Source organism: Pimephales promelas, chromosome 7 (genome assembly GCF_988280905.1).
Source record: "Pimephales promelas chromosome 7, fPimPro1.hap1.1, whole genome shotgun sequence".
NCBI lineage: Eukaryota > Metazoa > Chordata > Actinopteri > Cypriniformes > Leuciscidae > Pimephales > Pimephales promelas.
In genome coordinates, this window is record NC_142775.1 from 27,276,200 (window position 1) to 27,291,928 (window position 15,729).

General features: G+C 40.2%; 3 protein-coding genes across 3 annotated transcripts; all 3 read right to left on the reverse strand.

Annotated features, from left to right (window-relative positions):
• Positions 1-315: 315 nt before the first annotated feature.
• On the reverse strand, positions 316-1,603 carry LOC148978359 (UDP-glucuronosyltransferase 1A5-like). Its single transcript, XM_089133657.1, has 3 exons — positions 665-1,603; positions 548-554; positions 316-347 (listed from the first exon to the last, which is right to left on the reverse strand). Exons 1-3 carry the CDS (start codon positions 1,505-1,507, stop codon positions 316-318), a joined length of 882 nt encoding a protein of 293 aa, XP_088989783.1. The 5' UTR covers positions 1,508-1,603.
• Positions 1,604-2,185: 582 nt separating this feature from the next.
• Positions 2,186-5,192, reverse strand: LOC148978360 (UDP-glucuronosyltransferase 1A5-like). The gene is made up of 2 exons (XM_089133658.1): positions 4,130-5,192; positions 2,186-2,233 (listed from the first exon to the last, which is right to left on the reverse strand). Exons 1-2 carry the CDS (start codon positions 4,991-4,993, stop codon positions 2,186-2,188), a joined length of 912 nt encoding a protein of 303 aa, XP_088989784.1. The 5' UTR covers positions 4,994-5,192.
• Positions 5,193-12,134: 6,942 nt separating this feature from the next.
• On the reverse strand, positions 12,135-15,527 carry LOC148978361 (UDP-glucuronosyltransferase 1A1-like). Its single transcript, XM_089133299.1, has 2 exons — positions 14,411-15,527; positions 12,135-12,897 (listed from the first exon to the last, which is right to left on the reverse strand). Exons 1-2 carry the CDS (start codon positions 15,272-15,274, stop codon positions 12,880-12,882), a joined length of 882 nt encoding a protein of 293 aa, XP_088989425.1. The 5' UTR covers positions 15,275-15,527; the 3' UTR covers positions 12,135-12,879.
• Between the last annotated feature and the right edge of the window lie 202 nt (positions 15,528-15,729).

Below are 15,729 nucleotides of genomic sequence, written 5' to 3' on the forward strand. Positions count from 1 at the left end.
CCAGTGAAAAACTGAAATGGCACTCTTCTTGTGACATTGATTAACTACATAAAATGTTATAAATATGTCAATTTTCAAACCCCCATATCTTGAACTTTCTGATCATTCACATGTTTGTCAATAATATGAAATATTTAATCCGGAAAGGACAAAACAAATGATAATGAATGAACCCAAAAGGTTCCATATAGAACCTTTTTCCTGGTTACAAAGAACCCTAAAGGGTATTATTGAACCCTTAAAAAGGGTTCTGTATAGAACCTATTAGGGGTTCCATATAAGTAGCGCTTTCCCAAGACAAGAGATATAATTTTTTCATGTTGTTTGTTGCGAGGGGGGTGTGGAGTCTGCACAAGGAGAGCGAGTGCAGAGAAGAGCAGTGAGAAGTGGGTCAAGTGCAAATCATTAACACGTCTTTCTCATAGAGCCTGCAATGGGGCAGACGTCGACCTACATTTTATGTTGTCGAAAGTTCGAACTAGTTGAAGGCACAGAAGCGCTACTTTTCATTTCGTTGAACAACAAAATACTCTGGAACCTCACTGACCTGATTTCTTTTTTAAAAATTTTATGAACATTGTTAAAACACACTTGTTAAAGTGAGCAATGATACTGTTAGTGCAAATGTACATGCAAGCATGCAAATGTAATTATGGGAGCTTACTTGTGACAATGGTTTTGGTTTCTTGGTTGCCATTCCTCCGATCATAATCATGTTAGGCATCAACGGTCGTGGGATTTCCAAGGCAAAGTCGAAGCGCATAAACCAGAGAGCTGCACGGCTCATGATCTCAACCATCGATGCTTTTCTCTGCAGTAGACGTGAGGCGATCTCATCTGCACAAGTAAACAAATGTCTGCAAGCCATGGGCTGCAGGAGAGTCCTTACCAGGTTCACACTCCTTTGCCAAAGACTCATGTGGTCAGTAAAGTGAGTTAAAGGCTGTGGAACATAAGAGGCTGGAACTGGACATTGACTGGCGAGAGCGTCGACACCACAAGGAAGGTTTATTTGCATATAAATAGCTGGAATGGAGAGATATTCGCCAGCTATAGCTCCAATGGGCTCAAATGGATCTGTGAGAATAGCATCAAAATTGTAATCTTGTAGTTTCTTCATCAAGTCCCTGTTGAAGAGCAGACCCTCTGCGTTCCTCACTATGAAGCTTTGAAGAATATCCAGTGAAATAATGAACACCTGGAACTTGGCCAGGTCTGTCGAGATATCAATACTCAGAATTGTTTTTAATTGATCTGCTAAGTCTGCTTCTAATTCATCCTTAGTGTAGTTCACTGGATATGTCAGAGTGGTGGTATTCTGTGAAGGACCCATACTCAGACTCGCCTCTGGGATGACGACCACCACCTGGTTTCCTCTCCTCCCCAGCTCCTCCACAATAGGCTTCATCCCTAACCAGTGACTGCCATCTGATGGAATAACCAACAGTTTCCCAGCTTCAGCTGAACCCAAGAGGAAGAGACTCAGGAGCAACCACGCACCAGGCATTTTATCAATGGTATAATAAAATCTCTCATGCTGGCTTTTGAACAAGAAACAACCAGGAAATGTGTAGCTTAAACTACTCCAATATCTCACAATGTGTCTGGTTTATGCAAGCAGAGGTGGAGATCCTTTTAGCTGGGTGGGACTTTATCTGTATAAGGTGAAGCAACCAATTTGGGTGAAAGTTTAAAAATGTGTTTAAAAGGGGGGATTGGGGGTAAGGAAAATTACTTTTTATAAATGATTCTGGTCAGAGCCGGCTTCAGACCGCTTTTAGCAGGGGGGCATTTATTTTCAATGGGTGGGCACTAGGTAGGTATGGGGACTTTTTTTCCGATATTAGATATCCTATATTTATTATTGCTACTGCCTTTTCTGTTAGCTATTAACATGAAGTAATGCAACCCACACAATAAACACATAAAACATTACACATTGTTGCAAGACGAGCGACTCTTAAGAAATTTGATCAAGGGTTAAATAGGCCTATACAAAAAAAAAATTGCAAGACCGACTCTGACCACAGCTTTATAATAGCAAAGCTAACGAACATGTACATAGTCTCTCACTGACAGAATAGCCGTTTATATGCTATCTCAATGGCGGAAGTGAGAAAAAAAAAAGCTAAGTTACTCATCTTTATTCTGCTATGTTCTAACATAAGCATTTACATTCGTAGCCTTAAAAAAGCATCATGTAGTTACCTTTATCAAATAAAACCTTTAACACCTTTAACAAATAAAAAACACCCACAACATATTATTCTACAATTTCCATTTACAAGAAAATATGCTTAAACACTCCACGGCGGGAGTGAGTGACATTTCAGGACAATGGGCAGCGCAAAAACTAGGCCAACTAAACTATTAGTTTTATCACGTGACAACACATAGTGAACATTACAGTACATGCCAGTTAGATAAAAAGCTACACTTACGACTCGGACTCGACTGTCTTTGGTCTCGGTCTCGACTACAACACTGCACGGTAGAAGCACCAAATACCAAAGCCGGGCTGTCGTTGTCTTGCTGTATGGGGTAATCGATGTATAAGGAGAAACTGTGGTATTGAACCATTTTCTAATTTCCATTTTTGGAGAGTTTTCATCTGTTTGCTTTGTTTTGAATGCAGGAAGCTCGCGCGGTGGCGCCAACTGAAAATCATTTCATTCAAGTATTAACGTGCGTGATTGGGGGGGGGCGGCAGGGGGGTTTCCTCACAGCGTCACACTGGTTTTTATGTTGGCTTTATTGTATTTTCAGCTAATGAGCCGTTTGTAGACATATATTTGTACTATTTCTCACTGAAATGTGAATTAAATTAAACTGATATTATTTTGTAAATTATATCATAATATAATTTGGGGGGGCACAAAATACATTTGGGGGGGCATTGCCCCCTAATGCCCCCCCCCCCCATAGCGCCGGCACTGATTCTGGTCAAATGCAAAACTCATGGCAAGCAGGAAATGTCATAAGCTGCAAAATAATGGATGTGTTGGTAGAGTAACTAAAGATTTTAAAATGGATGAGGATGTGTTAAAATGTGTTTTTACAATTTTACCTCAATATTACCTATTACCGGTAAATCTATTTATCACTAATCTATAGCCTATTAAACAAACACTAACCAAAACCCAAGTTACTTTAAAATTTGAAACAGACACTAAATTCTGTGAAACAATGTCTAATTAAAGTTCATTCACTCTAAAAAATGCTGGGTTGTTTTAACCATTTTGGGTCAAATATGGACAAATCCATACATGTGTTTAAAAATAAACCCATAAGTGTGGTTAAACATTGAAACATTTCTTTTTAAAGAGTGAATAATCAAACACAGCCTGTCTTCCAACATTAGCCTTTTATCTGCATCTGTGTTTATAGGGATAGAAGCATTGTTGACCTAAGCTTGCAAATTGAGATCATGTATGGCATGATTGGCTTATACAATAACTAATGGTCCAAAACCATGCATGGCCCACAGTTTCCACAGTGAGACTTCCCTCTGTAGGAACTCCAAGGTAACTGCATCAGTTTACAGTGAGATTGCACACTGCTGAATTATTTCAGTTAAAAGCTGAAATTAAGGATTTGTTAAAAAAGATAAATAATAAAATGAAATGATGGTATGATTATAATATTAATGACATCTAGAGTGAGAATGTTTTTATATATTTATGTTGATAAATGCATTCATTGGAGGAGCCCCTTTGCCCCTGTACACAGAAACTTGAACAAGTTTGTAAAAAGATAAAATTCCAGAAAGCATCAAAAATATTTTAGATTTGTTGTTTTCTGTTCTTACACAGACCTGTGAAAATGCTCAGAGAGATTCTTCCTCTTACAACATTTTAATGCATGAATTACTTTATCCTACATACTGTGCTGAATTTTACAAGTCACTTAAAATCTCAAAGTTCCAAACAAACTGCAGACTGATCAGAATATTGAGAAGTATTTCATTCCAGTTGAAAATATGAATGAGTTTATTTATATTATTTCTGAAGTGTCTTTCTTTTGAAACTGTGATATTGGCAAATTTTACTTTAGATTTGAAGATGATAACAGAAAATAGCACAAGGAAAATCAGTAGTAGTGGCAAAATAAGAGCTATTGGATTACTAACCTGTGACAAAGGTTTTGCTTTCATGTTGTCCATTCCTCCGACTATGATCATGTTTGGCATCAACGGACGTGGAAATTCCAAAACAAAGTCTGAATGCATAAACCAGAGAGCTGCACGGCTCAAGATCTCCACCATCGATGTTTTTCTCTGCAGTACACGTGAAGCAATCTCATCTGCACGAGCAAACATACGTCTGCAAGCCATGGGCTGCAGGAGAGCCCTTACCAGGTTCACACTCCTTTGCCAAAGATTCATGTGGTCAGTAAAGTGAGTAAAAGGTTGTGGAACATAAGAGGCTGGAACTGGACATTGACTGGCGAGAGCGTCGACACCACAAGGATGGTATGATTGTATATAAATGGCTGGAACTGAGAGATATTCACCAGCTATAGCTCCGACAGGCTCGAATGGATCTGTGAGAATAGCATCAAAGTTGTAATCTTGCAGTTTCTTCATCAAAGCTTCATTGGAGAGCAATACCTCAACATTCCGGTTTATAAGAGCATTAAGCAGATCCAGAGTATTGAGGAAACTCTGATACCTGGCCAGATCTGTAGATAAATCGTCACTTGTCAGAGTAATAACATCTGCATTCACATGCTCTTGTAGCTGGGTCTTGGTGTAGGGTACTGGATATGTCAGAGTAGTGGTGTGCTGTGAGGGACCCATACTCAGACTTGCTTCCGGGATGACGACCACCACCTGGTTTCCTCTGCGGCCAAGCTCTTCCACCAAAGGCTTCATACCTGTCCAGTGGCTGCCATCTGAAGGAACTACTAATAACTTTCCAGCCTCTGCTGATCCCCGGCAGAAAAGACAAAAGAGCAACACAGAAGCAGCCATTCTAACAATCATATCATACATTAACTACAAGCAGATGACCTTGTAGTATTGGTGAGCTAAGAAGATTGTCTTGTAAGTCTGCAAGCACTTATGAATTTGCACATCCTGTGGCACTGGCTTTTATCCTGAAAGGGGAGTTTCAACAAACAACAATAGGCTGGGCCTGAAAAGTTGAAAATCTCGATTCTTAAAGGGATAGTTCACCCAAAAATGAAAAGTATTTCATCATTTACTCATCCTCAAGTTGTTCCAAACCTCTATGTGTTTATTTGTTCTGCTGAACACAAAACATCAAACAGATCTCAATCCCCATTAGTATGTTTTTTTTTTCCTACTATGGTAGTCAATGGGGAATGAGATCTGTTTCATTAAAACATTCTTCCAAATATCTTCCTTTGTGTTCAGAGAGGTTTGGAACAGCCTGAGGGTGAGTAAATGATAGAAGTTTCATTTTTGGGTGAACTATCTCTTTAAGCAGCAAAGCATGCCCTTAGTAGAAGAGTGAGAAAAGTATCCAGATCTCATAAATGAAAAAAAAAAGCGGAGTTATATTGCAAGCATATTTATCTAGATTGCAATTTGACTGAACATTAAAGGGGTGATGAACTGACAAATCAAATTTTCCTTGAGCTTTTGACATGTAAGAGGTCATCATATTATAAAAAATATCCTGTAAGTTTCAGAACTGAAAACGTTGTTAGTCTAATAAAAGCTTTTATTGACACCAGCCTCTGCAAACGACTCCTTTTTCAAAGTGGGGAACTATGATGACAAAGAGGATAAAACACCACCCCCGCAGAAGAAGATCAACTCCTACTTCAACACGGCCGGTTTAGCCCCTGTAATAGAAAATATATTTTCATCATCTCCTTTGTAAATAGTTCAATAATGTCCGCTTTGTAAAGAGGTCAATAGGACAGTCCAAAAGGATAGAATGGTCTGTCTTTCTTAGCAATAGATAATTTTGAGTGCATCAAGAGCAAGACATGTTTGGTTAGGTGTTGTTTCTTAAGTGACATAGGTGCTGTGGAGTGGACTGTGGAGATGCATAGAACTCACTCAGTGGGCGTTTACTTCCAAGTCTTCAGTGCAAGACGCCCATAAAAACTCAGCGTTTTTCAGCTAAGCTAAAAACTTGGATACAAAATAGCCTATTACTTATTCATTTTGATGTTTTTGAATGCAAAAACCAAGCGAACGTCATAAGTTGACCTCAGACAACAAAATAATAACATTTAAAAAGCCAGTTCATGACCCCTTTAAGAAGGCAACTCTTTTTTTTTTTTTTTTTTTTTGAGACAGTGCTCACTAGTGAATCATTCACAACATTACCATGAATATCGTGGTTGTCTCTTTACATTTGAAGCTGATGACAATTTTGAGTCTCCAAATACTCTTTGGTGCCACTGTATACATTCTGTAAATTGATTGAATTTAAACTTTGAAAACATTAAAACATCACTCTTACCTATTTTTTTTCCACAGTCTGCAAAATGATCAATTTTTTTTGTTTTCTTTTTTATATCTGACTGAAAAACTACTGTATAAATTTTATATTAAGACACCTTTCGATGTAGGTAGAATTTGAGTCGTTTATAGTTAACTCTAGCATATCAACCGAGCACATCAACATTTTTACAAAGTACATCGACCACTTGTAGCTTACTTATTATCTCTATTAGAATGTGCAAGGTCATGCTGTCCCTGCAGTGGGGATCCAAACTGCGTGACATGTTTTGGAATATGATTATATAACAAAATCCATGTTTCTCTGGTGGCACAGGTATGATGCAAGAAATAATTTGTTAAAAGGAATATAAAATAAGTTTCTGATTGTCTTGCATTTGTGAATTGAGTTTTTCTTGGTTGCAGAAAAAAAACAAGAAAATGAATCAGTATTGCAGTTTACAAAACGTCTCAGGTTACGTATGTAACCCTGGTTCCCTGAGAGGGAACGAGAGCTGCGTTGTCAAACGCGATGGGAACGCTCTGCGTGATTGCGTTGTGAAGCGTCTGTACAATCAGTCCAATGAGAGAGTAGGACGTCAGGTGACGTCATCGACCAGGAAACTATAAAGCACCCTTGAGATCAGACCGCGACAGCTTCTGTGAAAGGCCTGAAGCAAGTCGATCAGGGCATGCAGGAAGTATGGCAGGCGAACGCAGCTCTCGTTCCCTCTCAGGGAACCAGGGTTACATACGTAACCTGAGACGTTCCCTTTCAAGGGAACTTCGAGCTGCGTTGTCAAACGCGATGGGAACCCCATACCCACTACGCCATGCTGAGAAATGCCCGTTCTGTGTGAAGTCCTTGTACAGTACAGGGTACTCTCGTTGGTGCACGGTAATGAAGCAGTGGATTAAAAGCTTACTTTTCCCCCAGCGGTGCTGCAGACTTCCGGACTCATACAGTAAGTATGGCAGGTAAGGATTCTTCGCAGTACAGGGTACTCTCGTTGGTGCACGGTAATGGAGCAGTGGATTAAAAGCTTACTTTTCCCCCCAGCGGTGCTGCAGACTTCCGGACTCATACAGTAAGTATGGCAGGTAAGGATTCTTCACAGTACAGAGTACTCTCTCTCTCTTCAGTTCACAGTAGGGCGACAGTGGGTTAAACGATTACTTTATCAGCGTTGCTGTATACCTCTGGGCTCAAACAGCAAGTAGAACAGGTGAGGATATTCACAGTACACAGTACTCTCTCTTCAGTTCACAATAGGGAGACAGTGGGTTAAACGATTACTTTACCAGCAATGCTGTATGCTTCTGGGCTCAAACAGCAAGTAGAACAGGTGGGGATCTTCACAGTACAAAGTGTTCTCTCCTCAGTTCACAGTAGGGCAACCGTGGATTAAAGGATTACTTTATCAGCGTTGCTGTATACTTCTGGGCTCAAACAGTAAGTAGAACAGGTGAGGATATTCACAGTACCCAGTACTCTCTCTTCAGTTCACTGTATCACTCTGGGCTTCTGACGGGGGCAGATATAATAACCTTCCACGAACGTGTAAGCATGGATAGGGCTACTTCTCAGCAAAGACACATCACACTCGTGTTCACTTCAATTCCACAGGCAAAAATCAATGTGTATTTATAAGGCAAAAACACTGCAATTCACTCACACTGTAGGGCTGATCAGAGGCCTCGCTCTGTTTGTTGTGCTCACTTTACATGGGGTTTCACTTCCAATTCCTCCTCCACACACTCTGAAACACATAGCTCCTCCAACAGTCAGATCCACCCTCACTGTATCCTCTTCAAGCGGTTTAAATGTTCATAAGATAAAATCAGTTCACTTATCTTTGCTCTTTCCTTTCCCAGCACAGATCCAGTCGATAGCTCAGACCAGCAGGCTTCCTACAAACAATCACTCTGATCCAGCAAGCTTAAATGGGCGTCTCTCCCTTTCCCCTGTCCTTCCCTGTCAGTGGGTCCTCCATCTGAGCCTTCCCCGTCTGTGTCTCCCCCGTCTGAGCCCTCCTCTCCCCTCTGTCTGTCTCCTTTTATCTTGTTTATCTTGACTCGTCAAACAGGAAACCTGTGTGAGTGCCGCTCCTCTCTCTCTCGCACCTGCAGTGCATTAGCGCTAATCAGTGCGGGCATGATTCCATCACGCCCGGAACCGCAGTGGTGTGTTGCACACAATCCGCTCCCCTAGGAAACTCGGGACTCTCAAGAAGGTTCCGTTTACTGAGCAATTTTTGTCACCCGTGACACTTGCGCACACTAAGAAGCAAGCAACCTAGCCCCAGTAGTGGAGAGGCCAAGGTCATAAAATCTGACAAATGTATGCAGAGAGGGCATCCTGCCGCATTACAAATATCGAGAAGGGAAACACTCGGAATAAAGGCCGTAGAGGCCGCCATACTTCTAGTAGAATGGGCCCGAACAGCCATAGGTGAAAGCTGTTCAGCCACTTCATAAGCAAATGATATAGCCTCGACTATCCATTTGCTCATAACCTGTTTAGATGCAGGGGACTCTTTCTTGAGTGACCCAAAGCAGACAAATAATTGTTCAGGCTTAAGCCACAGGGCAGCTCTGTGAACGTAGGCATCTAATGCCCGAACTGGACATAACAGGTTCAATAGTTCCTGATCTGGGGTATTAAAAGGTGGAGGATAAAAGGCCTGCAGCACTATAAGGCCCCCCAAAATAAACTGGGACCTAAGGAGTATAACCCGGTCTAGGGTATAGAAATGCTTTCACCATACCCGGTGCAGATTCCAGGCATAAAGGAGCAACCGACAGGGCATGCAAGTCTCCTAATCTCCGGTAAATGAAACAGCAGGGAGAAATGTTTTTAAAGTGAGGAATTTTTCTGAAACCTCTTCAAAGGGCTCAAAGGGAGCCAAAGCCAGACCCTCAAGTACAATGGCCAAATCCCAAGCCGGTGCTCTGAGTGCAGTGCAGGTTTCAACCTCATGTACCACCGAGAAAAACTAGTAATTAGAGGATCTCTCCTGATAGAAGTACCCCCAGAGTCCTTATTTGTATCCAGCTCACACTACATCACATTCCAACCAATACTATATCAACCAAAAAAAAAAAAAAAAAATAGTGTTACAGGACAGAAAACCTCCAAACCAAGGAGATGTGAAAAAAAAACTACACCCAGCAGTAGTGAGGTATTTATCAATATATACAATATTGCAAATCTTACATGTGAAATATTAAAACTTTATTATTATTTTCCATTTTATAATGAAGGAACTCCTAACAATCAAACACATGCTTCTAACTGTGCAATGAATACATTGGCTGTGCAATGAATACATTCAACAGACGTGATCATTGGCTCCATGGAAGAGCTTCTAACTATACACAGAGGACTGGTATATGTCAATAGATCTTAAGGACACGTATTTCCAAATACAAATAGCGTCACGTCACAGGTTAATCTTGAGATTCATCTTTCAGGGGCCCCAGAGCCCCAGAGTGGAACAACTCAGTAGTCTCTCTCACTATTCCTCTAAAGTTTGTACAGTAGACAGCAACTGGAGACACGATACATTTCAGATGCCTGAATGTTTTCAAATGAGGAAGTGCTTCTAAACAAGACAAAAGGGGAGTGTGTTGATCTCTGGCTCCATGTGAGTACAGCACAACTAATAAGCTCAGACTTGTATGCTACGTCACTGCACTGTGGTTTAAAGTCTATGGGTTGAATGTGGCTCTGGGTTAATATTTCAAGAAAGTACAAGCATTAAGCAATTTTACAGTTATCTAGATAGCTTTGGTCATACAAAGTGTAAGGATACTGGGATATTAGCTCAGAATATAATTTTAATAACGAATTATGAAACATGATCACCTACAAATTATAAAATTACCCGTAAGGGAATAAGTTGCCAATGTTCTGTATGAACGACTGAATGCAATGAACAATTGCACTATCAATAATCAGTCACAAGAATTATAATTAAATATTAATATGTGAATTGTCAAATATTAATAGATCGATTGTCAGAATAACCGTCAAGGGGATTAATTTATTTATTGAATCATCTGCTTGTCCAGCAAAACTGATCATTTGATCTCCATCAAACCTCACAAAAATCATTGTCCTTTATAGTCTTTCAAGAGAAGCTATTCCTCTCCACAAGAATAAAATTTCCTGTTAAGGCCTTAACTCCGAACAATTGGCCAATGAACCAGCTGATAAAATCTTCCGTTGATTGCGATACGTGAAATCTTACAACTTGACACACCAAATTAACCTATCGCATTTTACTGATGCAAAAGAAGTGCAGTTAATCTAAAAGTTGATGAGTGTGTTGTGTTAACTATATTTAGGCCTATCAAAATAGTTTACCAAAGAAATAATTTACCAAATAAAAGAAAATGAAAAATCAAACAAGGTGAAGTTGCCTACTTTTCATTTCTAGAGTATTATTATTATTATTATTATTATTATTATTCAACGCATTCTCACCCCAAGGCGTCACCTTTGACCATGCTTCAATATTTGACGCTTTAGGTGCCCTTTAGCGTCACTTACATGACGCGATCCTACGGCGTCATCTAACTGACGCTAAAGGAAAGCGTCAGTTAGAGGACGCGGTTAGGTTTAGGTGTGGGGTGGGGGTAGGGTACACGCGATCCTAGGGCGTCATCTTACTGACGCTAAAGGGCGCCTAAAGCGTCAGATATTGAAGCATGTCCAAATGCTTCCCAAGGCGTCAGTTAAGTGGGATACAGTGGGATACAGTGCAAGCGGCATGGAATCACAGACCTGCATTGATGAGGTGATGTTATACAGCCCATTCTCACCCCCAAGGCGTCACTTAACTGACGCCTTGGGAAGCATTTGGACATGCTTCAATATCTGACGCTTTAGGCGCCCTTTAGCGTCAGCAAGATGACGCCCTAGGATCGCGTGTACCCTACCCCCACCCCACACCTAAACCTAACCGCGTCCTCTAACAGACGCTTTCCTTTAGCGTCAGTTAGATGATGCCGTAGGATCGCGTCATGTAAGTGACGCTAAAGGGCGCCTAAAACGTCAAATATTGAAGCATGGTCAAAGGTGACGCCTTGGGGTGAGAATGCGTTGTGTTATAAGATTGGTCATGATTTTTTGAACTTTCTGATCATTCACATGTTTGTCAATAATATGAAATATTTAATCCGGAAAGGACAAAACAAATGATAATGAATTAACCCAAAAGGTTCCGTATAGAACCTTTTTCCTGGTTACAAAGAACCCTAAAGGGTATTATTGAACCCTTAAAAAGGGTTCTGTATAGAACCTTTTAGGGGTTCCATATAAGTAGCGCTTTCCCAAGACAAGAGATATAATTTTTTCACGTTGTTTGTTGCGAGGGGGCTGTGGAGTCTGCATGGGGAGAGCAAGTGCGGAGAAGAGCAGTGAGAAGTGGGTCAAGTGCAAATCATTAACATGTCTTTCTCATAGAGCCTGCAATGGGGCAGACGTTGACTATACATTTTATGTTGTCGAAAGTTCGAACTAGTTGAAGGCACAGAAGCGCTACTTTTCATTTCGTTGAACAACAAAATACTCTGGGACCTCACTGACCTGATTTCTTTGTCTTTTTTAAAATTTTGTGAACATTGTTGAAGCACACTTGTTAAAGTGAGCAATGATACTGTTAGTGCAAATGTACATGCAAGCATGCAAATGTAATTATGGGAGCTTACTTGTGACAATGGTTTTGGTTTCTTGGTTGCCATTCCTCCAATCATAATCATGTTAGGCATCAACGGTCGTGGGATTTCCAAGGCAAAGTCGAATCGCATAAACCAGAGAGCTGCACGGCTCATGATCTCAACCATCGATGCCTTTCTCTGCAGTAGACGTGAGGCGATCTCATCTGCACAAGTAAACAAATGTCTGCAAGCCATGGCCTGCAGGAGAGTCCTTACCAGGTTCACACTCCTTTGCCAAAGACTCATGTGGTCAGTAAAGTGAGTTAAAGGCTGTGGAACATAAGAGGCTGGAACTGGACATTGACTGGCGAGAGCGTCCACACCACAAGGAAGGTTTATTTGCATATAAATAGCTGGAACTGAGAGATATTCGCCAGCTATAGCTCCAATGGGCTCAAATGGATCTGTGAGAATAGCATCAAAATTTTAATCTTGTAGTTTCTTCATCAAGTCCCTGTTGAAGAGCAGACCCTCTGCGTTCCTCACTATGAAGCTTTGAAGAATATCCAGTGAAATAATGAACACCTGGAACTTGGCCAGGTCTGTCGACATATCAATACTTAGAATTGTGTTTAATTGATCTGCTAAGTCTGCTTCTAATTCATCCTTAGTGTAGTTCACTGGATATGTCAGAGTGGTGGTATTCTGTGAAGGACCCATACTCAGACTCGCCTCTGGGATGACGACCACCACCTGGTTTCCTCTCCTCCCCAGCTCCTCCACAATAGGCTTCATCCCTAACCAGTGACTGCCATCTGATGGAATAACCAACAGTTTCCCAGCTTCAGCTGAACCCAAGAGGAAGAGACTCAGGAGCAACCACACAACAGCCATTTTATCAATGGTATAATAAAATCTCTCACGCTGGCTTTTGAACAAGAAACAACCAGGAAATGTGTAGCTTAAACTACTCCAATATCTCACAATGTGTCTGGTTTATGCAAGCAGAGGTGGAGATCCTTTTAGCTGGGTGGGACTTTATCTGTATAAGGTGAAGCAACCAATTTGGGTGAAAGTTTAAAAATGTGTTTAAAAGGGGAGATTGGGGGTAAGGAAAATTACTTTTTATAAATGATTCTGGTCAAATGCAAAACTCATGGCAAGCAGGAAATGTCATAAGCTGCAAAATAATGGATGTGTTGGTAGAGTAACTAAAGATTTTAAAATGGATGAGGATGTGTTAAAATGTGTTTTTACAATTTTACCTCAATATTACCTATTACCGGTAAATCTATTTATCACTAATCTATAGCCTATTAAACAAACACTAACCAAAACCCAAGTTACTTTAAAATTTGAAACAGACACTAAATTCTGTGAAACAATGTCTAATTAAAGTTCATTACACTCTAAAAAATGCTGGGTTGTTTTAACCATTTTGGGTCAAATATGGACAAATCCATACATGTGTTTAAAAATAAACCCATAAGTGTGGTTAAACATTGAAACATTTCTTTTTAAAGAGTGAATAATCAAACACAGCCTGTCTTCCAACATTAGCCTTTTATCTGCATCTGTGTTTATAGGGATAGAAGCATTGTTGACCTAAGCTTGCAAATTGAGATCATGTATGGCATGATTGGCTTATACAATAACTAATGGTCCAAAACCATGCATGGCCCACAGTTTCCACAGTGAGACTTCCCTCTGTAGGAACTCCAAGGTAACTGCATCAGTTTACAGTGAGATTGCACACTGCTGAATTCTTTCAGTTAAAAGCTGAAATTAAGGATTTGTTAAAAAAGATAAATAATAAAATGAAATGATGGTATGATTATAATATTAATGACATCTAGAGTGAGAATGTTTTTATATATTTATGTTGATAAATGCATTCATTGGAGGAGCCCCTTTGCCCCTGTACACAGAAACTTGAACAAGTTTGTAAAAAGATAAAATTCCAGAAAGCATCAAAAATATTTTAGATTTGTTGTTTTCTGTTCTTACACAGACCTGTGAAAATGCTCAGAGAGATTCTTCCTCTTACAACATTTTAATGCATGAATTACTTTATCCTACATACTGTGCTGAATTTTACAAGTCACTTAAAATCTCAAAGTTCCAAACAAACTGCAGACTGATCAGAATATTGAGAAGTATTTCATTCCAGTTGAAAATATGAATGAGTTTATTTATATTATTTCTGAAGTGTCTTTCTTTTGAAACTGTGATATTGGCAAATTTTACTTTAGATTTGAAGATGATAACAGAAAATAGCACAAGGAAAATCAGTAGTAGTGGCAAAATAAGAGCTATTGGATTACTAACCTGTGACAAAGGTTTTGCTTTCATGTTGTCCATTCCTCCGACTATGATCATGTTTGGCATCAACGGACGTGGAAATTCCAAAACAAAGTCTGAATGCATAAACCAGAGAGCTGCACGGCTCAAGATCTCCACCATCGATGTGTTTCTCTGCAGTACACGTGAAGCAATCTCATCTGCACGAGCAAACATACGTCTGCAAGCCATGGGCTGCAGGAGAGCCCTTACCAGGTTCACACTTCTTTGCCAAAGATTCATGTGGTCAGTAAAGTGAGTAAAAGGTTGTGGAACATAAGAGGCTGGAACTGGACATTGACTGGCGAGAGCGTCGACACCACACGGATGGGATGATTGTATATAAATGGCTGGAACTGAGAGATATTCACCAGCTATAGTTCCGACAGGCTCGAATGGATCTGTGAGAATAGCATCAAAGTTGTAATCTTGCAGTTTCTTCATCAAAGCTTCGTTGGAGAGCAATACCTCAACATTCCGGTTTATAAGAGCATTAAGCAGATCCATAGTTTTGAGGAAACTCTGATACCTGGCCAGATCTGTAGATAAATCTTCACTTGTCAGAGTAATAACACCTGCAGTCACATGCTCTTGTAGCTGAGTCTTGGTGTAGGGTACTGGATATGTCAGAGTAGTGGTGTGCTGTGAAGGACCCATACTCAGACTTGCTTCCGGGATGACGACCACCACCTGGTTTCCTCTGCGGCCAAGCTCTTCCACCAAAGGCTTCATACCTGTCCAGTGGCTGCCATCTGAAGGAACTACTAATAACTTTCCAGCCTCTGCTGATCCCAGGCAGAAAAGACACAAGAGCAACACAGAAGCAGCCATTCTAACAATCATATCATACATTATCAGCAATAACTACAAGCAGATGAGCTTGTAGTATTGGTGAGCTAAGAAGATTGTCTTGTAAGTCTGCAAGCACTTATGAATTTGCACATCCTGTGGCACTGGCTTTTATCCTGAAAGGGGAGTTTCAACAAACAACAATAGGCTGGGCCTGAAAAGTTGAAAATCTCGATTCTTAAAGGGATAGTTCACCCAAAAATGAAAAGTATTTCATCATTTACTCACCCTCAAGTTGTTCCAAATCTCTATGTGTTTATTTGTTCTGCTGAACACAAAGGAAGGTATTTGGAAGAATGTTTTAATCAAACAGATCTCAATCCCCATTAGTATTTTTTTATTTTCCTACTATGGTAGTCAATGGGGAATGATATCTGTTTGATTAAAACATTCTTCCAAATATCGTCCTTTGTGTTCAGAGAGGTTTGGAACAGCCTGAGGGTGAGTAAACAATGATA

Bases quoted from the DNA above. Each gene is read 5' to 3' on its own strand.
- LOC148978360 (XM_089133658.1), bottom strand. From the start codon at position 4,993: ATGTATGATATGATTGTTAGAATGGCTGCTTCTGTGTTGCTCTTTTGT. The intron at 2,234-4,129 runs GTTAGTAATCCA...TATTTGTTAAAG, and splicing joins AAGCAAAACCTTTGTCACAG to GTGTTAAAGGTTTTATTTGA.
- LOC148978359 (XM_089133657.1), bottom strand. From the start codon at position 1,507: ATGCCTGGTGCGTGGTTGCTCCTGAGTCTCTTCCTCTTGGGTTCAGCT.
- LOC148978361 (XM_089133299.1), bottom strand. From the start codon at position 15,274: ATGTATGATATGATTGTTAGAATGGCTGCTTCTGTGTTGCTCTTGTGT.